This window comes from Chiloscyllium plagiosum, unplaced genomic scaffold (assembly GCF_037043375.1).
Source record: "Chiloscyllium plagiosum isolate Xiang-an unplaced genomic scaffold, Cpla_swu_hap1 HiC_scaffold_2, whole genome shotgun sequence".
Taxonomy (NCBI): Eukaryota; Metazoa; Chordata; class Chondrichthyes; order Orectolobiformes; family Hemiscylliidae; genus Chiloscyllium; species Chiloscyllium plagiosum.
Genome location: NW_028270140.1, coordinates 13,684,142 through 13,699,565, shown reverse-complemented (window position 1 = coordinate 13,699,565; position 15,424 = coordinate 13,684,142). Strand labels below are relative to the sequence as shown.

At 36.9% G+C, this 15,424-nt stretch overlaps 1 protein-coding gene across 4 annotated transcripts in view; it reads left to right on the top strand.

Moving 5' to 3' along the window:
• Positions 1–15,424, top strand: part of pax5 (paired box 5) — a 216,165-nt gene that overhangs the window by 22,715 nt on the left and 178,026 nt on the right. For all 4 annotated transcript variants that reach the window (XM_087994671.1, XM_087994680.1, XM_087994686.1 and 1 more), the window contains exons 3-5: positions 1,985–2,182; positions 7,675–7,739; positions 11,437–11,568. In XM_087994671.1, coding sequence (XP_087850797.1) covers positions 1,985–2,182; positions 7,675–7,739; positions 11,437–11,568 — 395 coding nt within the window. The remainder of the gene's footprint in view (positions 1–1,984; positions 2,183–7,674; positions 7,740–11,436; positions 11,569–15,424) is intronic.

Sequence of the window (15,424 nt, the reverse complement as noted above, 5' to 3'; positions counted from 1 at the left end):
GGGGTTAATTGTCAGAATTAGACTATGTACATTGACCCTAGGGATTGTATCAGTATTATTTTTGATATTTCTGTCAAAATTTCTAATAAATTGACAGACAAAAGCTGCACCACATTCACTGAAATTGAGGCCACACTAATGACCATCTGAGAGTCAATCGTCGTTAGTAGTCTTCTCCAAACCTACGAACAAAACAAAGACGTGATAACTTACATTTAGGCAACTTATTATAGCTCTCAAAAAAGAAATTAATGTGCTTAAAAGAATAAATTACGCTGAAGCATATTTGCTTTTGACATCGTGATAATGTTACCATTCTTGACTTACTTGGTAATAGAAACATGAACATTTCGGTCAATATGTTCATCTACTTACCTGCTGCGCTTTTCCAGCAACACATTTTCAGCTCTGATCTCCAGCATCTGCAGTCCTCACTTTCTCCTACTAGCACTGTACCCGCATGAGTTAACTAAAAGCTGTCTGCCTGACTTTTATGGCTTTGTGATGTGTTTTTCCACGTTCTTTTCTGGAATAGGTATGTGTTTTGTTCCTTTTTCATGGCCTCACTCACCCTCTTCATTCCATCTTCACGTAAGCTGGTTTTCCCTTTCCTTCTGTATTTATTATACTTTCTTTCTTCATCTACCTAACTTCTTCGCTAGCTGTTTTCTTTTTTCTCTCCCTTTGTTGCACTTGCAGTTTTTCTTCCTCCTGCTATCACACAATTCTATATCTCCTTTTCTCGTTCTTTTTGGTCTTTGATATTTGTTATGTTAGAGATATGCAGCAAAGATTGACATATTGGAAAGGTTGACAACAAACAAAAGAAATATATGCATTCGACATCTTAAAACCTTAAATTACATATAAATAACAAAATAACTATAAAGTAAAAATGATAGCTCATGGAAGTACTTTAAAACAAAACTAATGGCTGACATTCCTGATGAAGGGCTTTTGCTCGAAACGTCGATTTTCCTGCTCCTCTGATGCTGCCTGACCTGCTGTGCTTTTCCAGCACCACTCTAATCTAAACTCTGGTTTCCAGCATCTGCAGTCCTCACTTTTTCCTGAAATCAAAGTTAAAGCTGAGTCAAAATATAATGTGAAAAACTTTGAAATGTCTATTATATATTTAAGGCATTCCATGCAAAACATTTCATGATCAACTAGGTTTGACTGTTCATGCTGATAAACATCTGCCTACATAACTCCATAAGAGAGAAAATGTTTTAGCTCAGACATTTCCTTGCTAATGAAATTACAAATTAATCACTTACTAAGTGACCACTTCCGGCATGTAGCAGGCTTCTTCAAAAATAAACTGCTACCATAACATAGAAAATTGCATCTTGTTGCTCTTGAACTTTTATGATGAAAATACAGAGGAAAAATGTGACATTAAGGATCATAGACCTTTTCGTATTATCACAAGTCATGAAACTGCTGTCTAACAGTATTTACATAATAAGTCTTTTTTCGCCCTCAAGAAGCCTGCTGCATGCTGGAAGTGGTCACTTTGTAAGTGATTAATTTGTAATTTCATCAGCAAAGAAATCTTTGAGCTAAAACATTTTCCTTCTTATGCAATACAAATGCACATACATAAGCATGCATAAGCATACATTTACACATGCATTATACACATACAAGCATCAACAAATATACGTGTACACAAACGCACAATGTTTACACATTCAATTACATGTATATACCCCACAGAATATATTTAAATTTGTTATGCACATCCAAACATACCTTTTAAAGATGACCAAAATAGAACAAATGCTTTATTACCTTTATAATTAAAAATGCTTTTATACTACTTTAGCGCAAATGGGACATGAATCAGTCACAGATATTAGAAATGTTTGATAGTAGCCCTTTAAGTGAATTCTCTTTGCAGATTAATTTTGTTTTTAACCAAGGGATTGTCCAATCTCACATAATGCCTTACAATTTCCTTCTCCTCTTCTTTTTAAAGGTATTATGAGACTGGAAGTATTAAGCCAGGAGTAATTGGAGGATCCAAACCAAAGGTCGCTACACCCAAAGTGGTAGATAAAATCGCCGACTACAAGCGCCAAAACCCCACCATGTTTGCCTGGGAGATTCGAGATAGACTGTTGGCAGAGAGAGTCTGTGACAATGATACAGTGCCTAGTGTCAGTTCTATTAACAGGTACTGACCCATAGGGGGTGCACTGTCCAACTTTAACTGACGTTATTCTCATACAGCAACTTTATTCTGTTTCAGTGATTTGTAAATTGGATTGGAGTAGATGGACAAAAGAAACAGAAAATAAAAAAAGCTGATAGCACTAATTTTGAGAAATTTGGTCAATTAAATATTAGTATGTAAATAACTTTAAAATTTATATTTCATTTTCCCAGATTCACGTTTCATCTTCTGAAGAATTAGATCCTAATTGAGGTACAGCTCCACAGGTCCTAGGCCAGTCTGATGTCGTGCCCAAGTGATTATTCCTCATCCTGCAATTCTATACAGTGGCTTTCCATGGCACTACTTAATTCCTTCTTAACATTAGTTACTTCTTTCTGTCACCATGCAACTTTGTTGATTTTTTTCTTGTTTCATGCGTTTGCCTCCTTCTAATTAATCACTTTTGGCATAAACAACTGTTTTTCTTTAATTGAAAAAATCTGGGTCATTATACCTCCATCTTCCTCCTGCCTTTCATTCTGGGATCCTCAAAATAATTTCAGTCTTTTAAAGTTATATTCTCCATGTCTGTCATAAATCTGAACAGTGGTCTAATCTTTGACTCCTCTCATAGCTTTTTGTATTTAGGGCTAAGTATCTGCTACAATGACGAATTTTACACCCACTTCTCCATGGCTGATGGTGTTTTCTGGAAGCTTAATTTTTCCCTTTCATACCAATAGTCATTCACCAACAACTCATCACTTTCAGCTGCTCAAGTCAGTTAAAAGAACATGAGAAACACTTCTATACTGTTCCAAAACCTCTTTCTTGTATCCTTAGGTAGACTGTAGTCCCTCTCTTACCTTTAGAATTTAATTTCTCTCATTCTTTCTATCATCTATTATTACAGCCAAGTCTCTTAACTTTCTTACCTACATTTCTTCTAAGCTACAAATAGACCAAACTAAATTCCTTTCCACCTGCTTACATCAGTGATGCATTAAAATTAAAAATCTTAACTGGTCCTACTGAGTCAACTTCTTCAAATGATCCTTTCTGAGGTCCTCAAAACTGAAGAAGAATCATATAATGGCTATAGGGCAAAAGGAGGCTGTTATGCATTCATTCAGGAGTTCAGGATTTTGCAAGAACAACCAAGTAGTCTCACACTACCAACTACATTATTACTCCTGCAATATTTTTTCTTTAACTTCATTTCCTTTTGAAAACTATCTTTGAATTTGACTCCACATCCTTTCTGGCAGTATATTCTAGATCACAATCTCTTGCCACAAAGAAAGGCTTTTCCTCATGTCAGCTTTGGCTGTTTGATTTTGTAAAAATACTGTGTTAATATTTCATGTATCATGAAAAGCTGGTACTGACCCCTGAGTATCCCACTGGATACCACCCTTCAGTCTGGCAGTAACTATTCACCACTACTCACTGTTTTCTACCATTTGGCCAATTCCATTTCCCTATTGTCATTGCTGTTTTTGTGTTGGTAAGCTTCAACTTTGCTGACAAGCCAGCTGTGTGGCACTTCATCCAATGCCACTTGTGAGTCCCTGTACTCTCGAAGGACCACATGACTCTCATCACATTGGTGGTTTAGTGGACAGTGAAGAAGGTTATCTAAGATTACAAATAGATTTTGATCAATCGGCTGAGGAGTAGCAGATGGGGTTTAATTTGGATAAATGCGAGGTATTGCATTTTGGTAAAACAACTAAGGACAGGGCTTACACAATTAATGATACGTCTCTGGCTGGTGTGGTAGAACAGAGAGACTTAGGGTTCAGGTACATAATTCTTTAAAATTTGCATCACAGAGACAGGGTGGTTAAGAAAGCATTTAGCACACTTGTCTTCATTGCTCAGACGTTTGAGTAAAGGATTTGGGATGTCATGTTGAGGTTGTACAGAACATTTGTGAGGCATCTTCGGGGATACTGTGTGTAATTCTAGTTGCCCCTGCTTTGGGAAGAATATTACTAAATCCAGGATGTTGCCAGGAATGGAGGGTTTGAGCTATAAAAATAGGCTGGATAGGCTGGGAGGTTTTCACTGGAGCATAAGAGCTTGAGGGGTCACCTTACAGAGGTTTATAAAATCATGAGGGGTATAAATAAGGTGAATAGCAAGGGTCTTTTCCGTAGGATGGGGGATTTCAAAACTAGGTGGCATGTGTGAGAGGAGAACGCTTTAAAAAGGTCATGAGGAGCAACTTCTTGACACAGAGTGGTTTGTGTGTGTATTGAATTGCCAGAGGAAATAGTGGATGCAGGTACAGTTACAATGTCTATAAGACATTTGGATAAGTATATAAATAAGAAAGATTTGGAGAGATGTGGGCCAAACGCAGGCAAGTTTAGTTTGGGAACATGGTCAACATGGACTAGTTGGACTAAATGTTTCCATGCTGTATGACTCAATGACTCTAAATCTCCCTGTTACCCTATCAATAAACTCATTCGAATGATTAAACATGATTTAGTTTTAGCAACTCTGCACTACCTGTTCAGGTGGCTGTTCATTTTGGCTGGATTATAGTTTCTAAAAGCTTCAGCACTACTGACATCAAATTGATTAATCTATAATTGCATGATTATACTTATTCTATTTTAAGAACAAATGTGTAACAATCACAATCTTTAAGTACTCTGGCACCACCTCCTTTTTATCTATCTTCTATCAAGTCAGCCAGTACCTTCTCTTTATCAATGTTCAATCCATTCAGCATTGTCAAGCCTCTCCTCTCTTACTGTGACTTTGGTAGTTATTCTTTTTAATAAAGACAAAGGCAAGAATTCTTCTAGTACCATGTTCATGTCCTCTGCTTCCATCTGTATGTTTCATTTTTGGTCTGTAGTCTGACCTATCCCTCCTCCTATCATGTGTCGATTATTTATTTGCCTTTTTGAGAGGACTTGAGGACTTTTTGATGTTTTTTATGTTAGCTGTCAATCTTTCTCTCATATTCTCTTATCTCACTTTTGACATGCTCTCTGAATTTTTCCATATTTAGCCTGATTCTCTCTTGTGTTAGAAACATGACATCTATTATACATTACCTTTTTCTGCTTCATTTTACTCTACTATTTTCATCATCCAGAGAGTTTTGATTTTGGTTGCCGTGCTTTCTACCTTCATTAGAATTTACCTAAACTGTGTTCAGATTACCTGTTCCTTAAAGGATGCTGATTAAAGGATACAGTTTTGTCCTTCAATTATTTATTCCAATTTGAGTCAGTTCCCTTTCCAACTCTCTGGAAATTCACCAATTAAGCATTTTATTCTAGAATGCTTTTTGTCCTATTCTGTAGCCTCATTTATATCCTAGGATCATTATATACTAGGTAATCTCCTACTGCATTTGCTTAACCTGACTACCTTGATCTCCACACAGATTCAGCAAAGTGTCCGTCCTCTTTAAAAAATGATTTGCTGTAATATGTAGCCCTCATAACATAATGCAAGTTTTAAATTTGCATTATCATTATAATTGGTATTAGTATACTGACGTAAACAGAGGAAAGGTGGAAATGATTAAAGTCACAAGAAAATCTCTGACCGTCAAGTGTCAATTTATAAACAAAATGTGAAAGCAGTTAGATACAAAGAGGAAGAATACGCATTTAACAATATCCTCCTTTTTGGACCACCGTTGAAGGCAGTAATGAGAATTATTATTGTAATTCTCAAGTTTTATTGCACTGTTTTATTGAACTGCAGCATAAATAGGTTATACTTTAGGTTGTACTGATTTTAAAACTTGATTTGTTACTTCAAATTATATGTCTTCTCAATTTGTAGCATATTTGTCTTCTGAATCCAAAGGTTGTGGATTCAAGCCTACTCCAATACTTGGACGCAAAAATCTATACTGATGCTGCAGTGCAATAAATGTTTTACAATGTGTTAGTAAGTACAATAGCATATGTATAAAACGGGTTTTGTACTAACTTCCTGAAATAGATCAGGACCAGCATTCCTTAGCAGCAATAGTGGATGATACTTTGTGTTGTAATACTTTAAAAGACTGGATTATTTACCTGGATATAAATAGATTGTGTCTTCTGTGAATTACTGTGTAGCACAGTTGCCTAAAGTGTCCCAATATTGTGGATTCAAACCCTCTCCAGTACTTGAGCATAGACATCTAGGCTGACAGTAAAATGCAATACTGAGGGAGAGCTACTCTGTAGGTGGTTCTGTTCTTCAGATGAACTATTAAACTGAGGTCTTGTCTTCTCTCCAAGTATAATTATTTTGAAGAAGAGTAGTGAGTCTTTCCATGTATGCTGGCCAATATTTATTGCTCAGTCGACACCATAAAAAATGATTATTTAGTTGTTGTCACATTGCTGTTTAGGGGACTTGCTGTGTACATACTGGCTGGCACTTTCTCTGTATTATTACACTCCAAGAGTTCTTCATAGGTTTTAGACTGCATTGGGATGTACAGTGGTCAATATAAATATGAGCTTTATTTTACAATAAACAGATTAAGTTAAAGAAAAGTGACATCAGATCATATCTCTATCTATAAGATGAAGTCCCATTATTTACCTTACTTGTAGCAGAGTATTCCCAAATTTCCAGACAAGGGAAAACTTAGGCAGAGATCAGACTGCCTCACCAGTGTATTACCATTTTACAAACACAGTTACTTATCCTAGAAGACAGACAACAGTTCCACACTCCAAATGAATGAAAGGTGGGGTGAGCAGCCTTGTTTCAACCTTGGTGCAAAGCTGGTGCTGTTATCTCTGAAGTAGAAAGTCAGAGATTAAAATACACACCAGGTTTAAGAGCACAATCTCTGCCGGCACTTAATTTAGTATTTTGCTATCAAAAATTTAGTCCTTTGGATGAGACAACTAAAAAAAGATCAGCTTGCCTTTCAGGTAGACTTAGACAATCCATTGTACATTTTCTGACGACCAGGACTCCTTCTGGTATTGTGGCTAATATTTATTTTTCAACACCATGAAAAAAAAAATCTGCTCATTCATCTCACTTGTTGTTTGTGCAAACTGTATACCAACGGACCGCTGTGTTTGCCTTCATTACAACAGTGACAGCATTTTAAAAGTAATTTGTTGGTTGTGGATCACTCTGTACCACTCTGAAAAGGTGTAAGATTCTTTCATAGTGGGTATTCAATAGTCGCACACTTCCTCATGTCTAGCTCTCTGGCTCCACAGCACTGTGGTCACAACTTGGGAGCTATTCCTCCATTATTCTTGATTGGGACATGGGGCATGGTTACATAAGATAAGAGTAGAGAAGTGCAAAGTAAATTCACTCCTTGAAACATGCATAGATTATTTATTTTACAAAAAAATTGTCATGTTTGGAATTTTATGTATAATTCTTAAGAGAAACATCGTATGAAAAGAATGAATAGAAAATTCCTAGTTTGGAGTTATTTAATTTTTTTTTTCTTTTTAGCAATGTGTTCTTGAAAATTGATTTTCTTTAATTAATTTACCTTTATTCAGGATTATTCGAACAAAGGTGCAGCAACCTCCAAACCAGCAATCGCCGGTCACATCCCATACCATAGGTGAGAATCATTGCTATTTTGTCACTTCCCTTCCATTAGAATGATACTGCTTTAAATCTTTGAAAAATCTGATATTCTTTCTCAGGATTAAATGGTGTCTACAATGACTATTTACCTCTGTAGGAACTCATTCTTGCTCTCTGGTCCAAATCCTTCCTGTGTTGTTTCTTGTGACCTCCACCCCATGCATGCACCTTGTTTTCCTGACACCAGCACAATCAAGATGGTCATCTCATTTCCAGGGTGATATAATGTTTTTGGAGTATTGTTGTGGTTGAATTTATTCTGGTAACTGGAAAGTATTCCATCATATTCCTGACTTCTGCCTTGTAGATGATGGGATGGTGGATTTGGTAAAACAAGAGGTGAATCACTGACCATATAACATCCAGCTTTTGATTTGCTGTTGTAGCCAGAGGATTATTGTGGTTGGTTCAGTCCAAGTTTTGGTTAATGGTGGCCTGCAGAGTTTTGATAATGGAGTATTTAACAATAGTAATTTCAATTAATGTCAAGGGAGGGGAATTACACTTTCTCTTGTTGGAGATGACCATTGCCTGACACTTGTGGGACATGAATGTTACTTGCTACTTATCAATCCATGTATGAGTATTGTTAAAGTCTTGCTATGTGTAGGGAACGTCTGCTACTTTATCTGAGGAGTTGCATATGGAGATGAACACTACGCAATGATCAATGAAAATTTCAACACCTGACTTTGTGATAGAAGAAAGATCATTAAGGAAGAAGCTGAAAATGAGCTTAGGTTGATGTCTTGAGCAGTTCCTGTGGAAATGTCTTTGAGCTCAGCTGATTGGCCTTTAACAAACAAAACCATCTGTCTTTGCACTATGCATGCCTCCCATTAGTAAAGAATTTTCCCCTGATTATCCTGCCTTTTGTGGACAGGGTATGCCCAGGCTATTTCCATATTGTCAGGTAGTGCTAGTGTTGTAACTGCTGGAAGAGTCAGGCTGAGGCTGGCACGTTGTCAGGACCACTATCCTGTGCTGAAGCCAGTGTTCTCAGCTGCTCCTTGGTAACACATCAGGTGAGTGAAATTGATTGAATGTAGGCTTCTGTTAATGGTGGGTACCTGACGAAGAGGTTGTGATGGCATTTCTGTAGGACCTTTGGCTGAAGATGGTTGTAAGTATCTTTTGTAGTAAGGCAAAGGGCTCTGCCAACATTGAAGTTGCAAAACTGCACAAAAGGTTAGTTAATTGTCAACCACTGTTCATGATTGGATGTGATTCAGAGTTTCGATCTGATGCACCTGTTGTAAAATCACTTTGCTCTGTCTAACTCATGTTGCTTCTGCTGTTCTGCATGTATACAGATGTGTGCAGTAGCTTTGCCAGATTTACATCTAAAATTTTGGTACATCCTTTCAAGCTCTTCTACATTCCTTTTTTAAACCATGGCTGGATTTCTGTATTGACAAGAATTACTTTTTCAAAAATATACTTTATTCAGAAAAATTGCAGAAATTCAATAAATAATACATAAATAAGTGCACTTGACATTAAATCAAGTTTCTTTCAACATTGTACATTGGGTTCCTTCATAATCTTGACATGAAAGTTTATATTTACAATGTTTATTTATGTTTTCTATCAAACATTCTTTCGTACAAACAACCTAAAGTTCTTTACAAGGTTCTCAATTCCTTGTTATACTATGATAGAAGGGCTTTAATCAGTGGCTTTCCCATTTAGGCTTTGCAGCAGTTATCCCATGCTTTAGTGCTTCTCTCAGCAAATAATCTTTTACCTTGAAATGTGCTAGTCTGCAACAGTCCGTCATCAACTGCTCTTTGCATTGGAAGACTAGCAGATGAGACCAAGTAAAGTATTTCATTGAGTTGATTGTCTTCTAGTTGATATTAGCTCTATGTGCACCCCTGTGATGCTAGTAAAGATAGAATGAGGAATGTGCTGGGCTATGAGGCTACAGATTGTGATGAAATACAATTCTGCTACTGCTGATAGCCCACTGTATCTCATGAAAACTCATCTCCTGCACCTGGCCATGCCTACCCTTGATATGAATACACATTAGGCCACTATTGTATTCGTCCTCAATCAGACTGATCTCAAAACATGATATGAGGATTAACCTCTAATTAGTTACTACTCATTTGAGCAATAACTGAAACGTAACCTGATTGTTATTATGGTTGGGTTTCTCTGTTTAACAATCAAACTGCTCAAATTCTCAACTGCCTCTGTATTTCTAAGCAACTTAATACTTCAAATGAAATTTGCCAATATAACTTGGGTTTTGAAGTCTGACGATTATTATGATAAAAAGATTTCACATTGTAATACAAAATTGAAATCTAAAATTTAAAGCAGCAATAGAATGGCCATTGAATGTGATGTAATTAAAGTAATAAATTCACAAAGGGGACTATTCATTACATTTTCTGCATCATTAGCTACTAAGGAGTTATGAAAGTTTTTTTTCTTTTCTTTTAATTTCTGTTCTCCTGTGCTGATTGTGTCTTTGCAGTTCTCAGCATGAGATTCAGGTTTCTATTAAAATTGAGCTTTTTTGATGTGTAATTTTTAAGCATAACTCTCTGCACTCCTGTATGTTTATGCTTTACAGCACTGATGGACTATCAATTGCCAAGCTTTGCATTGATTGTGTTATAAAGTGGTTGTTTTAGGCACAATGGTACTTCTCAAAAACTGAGATTGTAAGAAATTAAGGATTCATTGAAGAACTCCAATTCCATTCTTACCATCTTTCCTCAAGACAGTGTCTCATATTGGAGAATAGTTTCACTGAAAGTGAGATCTTCAGTACCTCAACTGAGTGTCTTTATGTGCCAGATTAGACAGTGAACTTCAGTAGATAATTTCCCTCCACACAATATTTTCTGTGGGTAAATTATTAAATGCAGTTCATTCCTTTCAATGGTATGACCAATTTAAAGACTGGTAAAGCCAACTCAAGTAAAGAAATTAATTTCATTGCCCAATATCCATAAGCTTCTTTTAGATTCAACAGACCAATATCCACAGTTTCAAATGGGTTCAATAGTTGAATGTACATAGAGTTCTCACAGTCTCAATGGATTAATATCTGAATGGCTTCAAATCAGGATCTTTATGTTGGAAGTTTGGAGTTCAATTAATTAAGATAAGGCGACACAGAGACTGCTACGTTGGTTAAACAGAACTAGTTGGGCTACAGTAAAACAACTACAGACTTCAAAATCAATTAAAAGGGACTGTCGAGCCGATTGTGTTAACTGTTTGACTTTCAGACATTTCCTGATCAGTGGCCTGGCTGCTCTTATGTTCAAATGAGAAAACTGGGGCTGGACACTCCATGGCCATGTCACAAGTGTTGGGATCCACGTGTGAATTCTAGAAAAAAATATTTTTATTAATGTCAACTTAATGATTAAGAAAGGCCAGAAATATTGACAAAACTGTTTGATGAAACAATGTATATTTCGATTTGAGTTGAATTTACCACCATGGATGCAGATCAGGGTTGCATCTTTGGATGTCTGCAATCCTAATCCTGTTTATCCTGAGTGTAGAAGGTTGCTTTATGTGTAATCATTTTGAAACACAGTCTTAGTTGGGAAATCACTATTGACTGTGCTGGATTGGTTTCAGGTCTGGGTAGTATATTTATTCTATTCTGTCTAAACCTTGCTGTTGTTGTTTCGGCACAGCACCAAGCACAGTGGCAGTGACTCCTGTTCCATCTGCTGCCACTGACCCTGCGGGATCCTCCTACTCTATCAGTGGCATTCTGGGAATCACACCTTCCGGTGCTGAGAATAACAAGAGAAAACGCGATGAAGGTAAGTGGAAGAACACCAGCTGGAAAAATAAAACTCCTTTCTGAGGAATTAATAAGAATGTTATCATGTCAAAGAGAGAAATGCAAACACTTTCTTCTTGTAGATACAGAATGTCCTGCTTTTGCCATTAAATCCAAATTCCTCACTGGTATGAAGTAAAGTCAGATTTGGAATGATAATGCGTTGACATGGTTAGCACAGTGAATGATGAAAGAGCACAACCTTTGGCAGTTAGTGCTAAAGTTACAATGATATAACTTCAAATGGAATAAATAAATTCAAATTGATTATTATTTATACCAGACAAGCATGGTGTAACAATATACTTTTGAACTGCAGATAAAGGATCAGGCTATTATGTTACTTAAGCAGAAATTAATGGCTGTTTTGAAATGTAGAAACATTTTCTGATAATCAACGTTTTGGAATTTAAAGTCATAGTCTTCCTCTGTTTTACATTTTTTTAGTTGGTATTCTTGAATTTTTATGGTTGGTTGTAGATAGAAGGCAGCATGAAATGTAACAGTTTTTCATTGCCTTGTTTATCACCTATGTACAAAACCAAATACTTCACCAGGTACCATTATTTTTATTGTCCCTGGTTGTGTTGTGTGAGCCTTTTTACAACATGTTAAGTTTGAAAAGTACGTATTTTGCTGTAACAGAGGCGTATGTGCAGACATTTACACAGAGACATTGTTTGCGCTGCCAGTTGATTGAAATGCTGCTATAGGCATGAGTTAATAGGGTGACGGTGATCATAGGACAGAGTTCTCCAGCTGTGGTCCTGTTTACTGAAATGTGAAAACTGGGAAAGGGAAGATGATATACTGTTCAATTCTGAACAATATTGGAGAGATGCACACTTCATGCATTCTTGTTATTCACTGTTTTTCTAAAGTTCTATTTTTGCAGTTTTCTGAGCTGTGAAACCTAATTCAGGCTGTTGTGAGATGTGTTCTGAATGAATATGAAGCACTGTTTAGCCCAAGATTTGTCACAAAGTGCAGTACATATTTTTCATTAATATTCAAACCCTATACTTGAAGTATCTGTTTTCCAGTATATGATGGCCTAACGAGTTTATTTAACTTTGATTTGTCATCTTATATGCAGATAATATTATAATTTGCATAAATTTTAAGATATTAACATTTTAAAACATGTTTTTTAAAAAATATAGCTTTCCACTGGCACTTTAGCAAATTGGAAACTTTAATTTTTGAATGCGTGAAAGGGAAGGCATAATCTTTCACTAATGCTTAGTTCACATCATGCTGGAGTGTGGGCTAGGACCTTAACTCCATCCCAGTATCCTTTGTATTTCCACTCATAATTAGGATTCTAGCTGACTGTTTGCTGTAGTTTTATTTGCAGAACAATGCTATTTTAATAACAATGAAACAATACATTTGTGTGAAATATTCTCTCCTAAACCCCATAAAGTGGGTTACTAAAAAGATAAAGCATGCATAGATCAAATTAATTGTTTGCTTTCTGAATTGCTTTATATGAGGTTTTGGCTTTTTGAAATGACACCTTTCAAGTTAGTGGGTGTTTGAAGTTGGTTAGACCAGGAATACCAACCAGAAGAGTATGGGAATCAAAATGAAGGTCAGATGGCATTTATTTTCCAGATCCAGATCCAGGTTATGTTATTACCAATTTTGCACTAACCCTTTGTCTTAAAGATGTTGGATGCTACTGAGGACATTTCCATGGGTGCAGTTCAGCATCCGGCAGCCCATTGAAGTGGGCAGTTTTTGCTCAATGTACGGCTAGACAGTGGTTGAATCTGCCACTGTGGACTTTGCAGCAAAGTTCACTAATGGGTATGATGCTTCTTATTTCCATGGATGCTGGGGGAAGGCTAATTGTAGTATTGCCACTCTCATTCAGGCTGAAAGCAGTGCATTGGACGCCAATCCTGGCACCTTCTCTAGAATTCAGCTACATCTTCTTTTTACAAGCTGGACTTTTGTAGTTATTATCCAAGTGTTTTAACATAGAATCAAAGCTTTTGATTAAACTTACCCTTTCCTGGTATGTGGGCATTGCTGACATTAGATAAAAAATTGATGCTATGCTGAATTTAAAAGTTGCTGTTTTTCAAGGAGGAATTGTTTTGAAGTGAGTCATGAACTATAATATTTTGAAGAACCCAGGAGTGTCACTGGTATGTAACTCTTGGGACTCATAAGTTCATACTGTTGGCCCTGTGGTTTTTGCAGAACTGAATAAAAATAGTACAATTTCTTAATCAGTCTGCTAACGTTGGATGGGATTGTGCTTTCATTGGCAATTGGAGAGGTTGAAATAGGTCTCAGTTGTGATGCTGCATTCAAACAAATTGCCTGAACAGATCCACGGTGTATGACATTTGAAGGATAGGTGATTGCATGATATACCAGATGATAGCTACCTTTACAGTTGTTCCCTAACAAGGGACTGTACCTTCAGGAAACATAAAAGCATATCAGCATGATTATACAATGCAGCCTCTGAGCCTGCTCTGCCATCCAGATCATGGCTGATCATCTACCTCACTACCACATCCCTGCACTATTCTCGTTTCACTTAATGCCATTAATGACTACAAATCTATCAATCTCTGGAACTTACTTACTGAGCTTCCCTTGCTCTCTGGAATGGATAATTCTGATGATTCACCACACTCTTAGTGAAGAACTTCCGCCTATCTCATTCCTAAATGACTTGCCTTTGGTGAAGGAGAAAGAGAGTTAACATTTTCACAGTGGGGAGAAAGTCAGCACCTATACAGTAGGATGGAGAGGAAAGAAAGAGAGACAATAATTTTCTTCAACACAGAAGAGAGCGAGAGAGCAAGAGAGAATACCTTCTGGAAGAAGGGAGAGAGTCAGAACCCTTGGGGAATAGACAGAGAAAAAGAATGAGAGCTAACAGCCTCAGGGTAGGATAGAGAGTCAGTACCTTCAGGGACAGAAACAATAACTCAGCACCTTCAGGGAGGGAGAAAGAAAAAAATCACAGGTTGAAATAGAATAACTAGCTTTCTGGTTGGAGATTTTAATGGACTGAGGTTGATGAGCAGTGAGAATTAAAACTCATGCTTGACCAAATGAGACGGTCTCGATTTATTCCAGCTCTGCTTTTCATATTAGGATTTCTAACTAACAACTTTCCTCATATGCACTTGACTTTATCAGAGGAAGCGTAAGATTTTAATGAACTTTGTTATCGCTGGCCAAGACAGCTTTACAATATCAGTAAGTAACATTTACAAACAGTGCAGGCATTCCGAGTCCAGGGTATTGTAAAAGCAGGCTGTAATCTAAATAACCTCAGGGACTCTGAAACTCCTGTACAATCTAATGAGCTCATAGCTCATTAACCACCACATATAAAATCTTTTCTTAAATTTGTGAAATGTGGACTCCAAGTGCCTATTTTCTAAAGAAGCAGCACAGGGACAAGAGTAGGCCATTCAGCCCCTTGGGTCTGCATCTTCTTTCAATTAGATCATGGCTGATACATACCTCAACTTCATATCCCTTGATAACATTTACCCAAAATAAAACCTATCAAGCTGAGACTTATAAGTTCCAAGTGCTTCTGTGTCCAACGCCTTTCAGTGCAGAGAATTGCAGATTTCTACTCTCTCTATTGTGTGAAGAAGTGCTTCCAGATTTCCCTCCTAAATGGCCTAGGTTGCATTTTAATGCTATGTCCCCTTGTTCTTGACTCCTTCATCAGGGGAAATATTTTTCCTTTAGATTCCTTTTAAAATTTTAAATCCCTCACTGCCCTCAAAGAAATGCATATATTTAATTCCCAGTCGCATTCTGGTGAATCTAAGGAAACACCTTGCTACGCC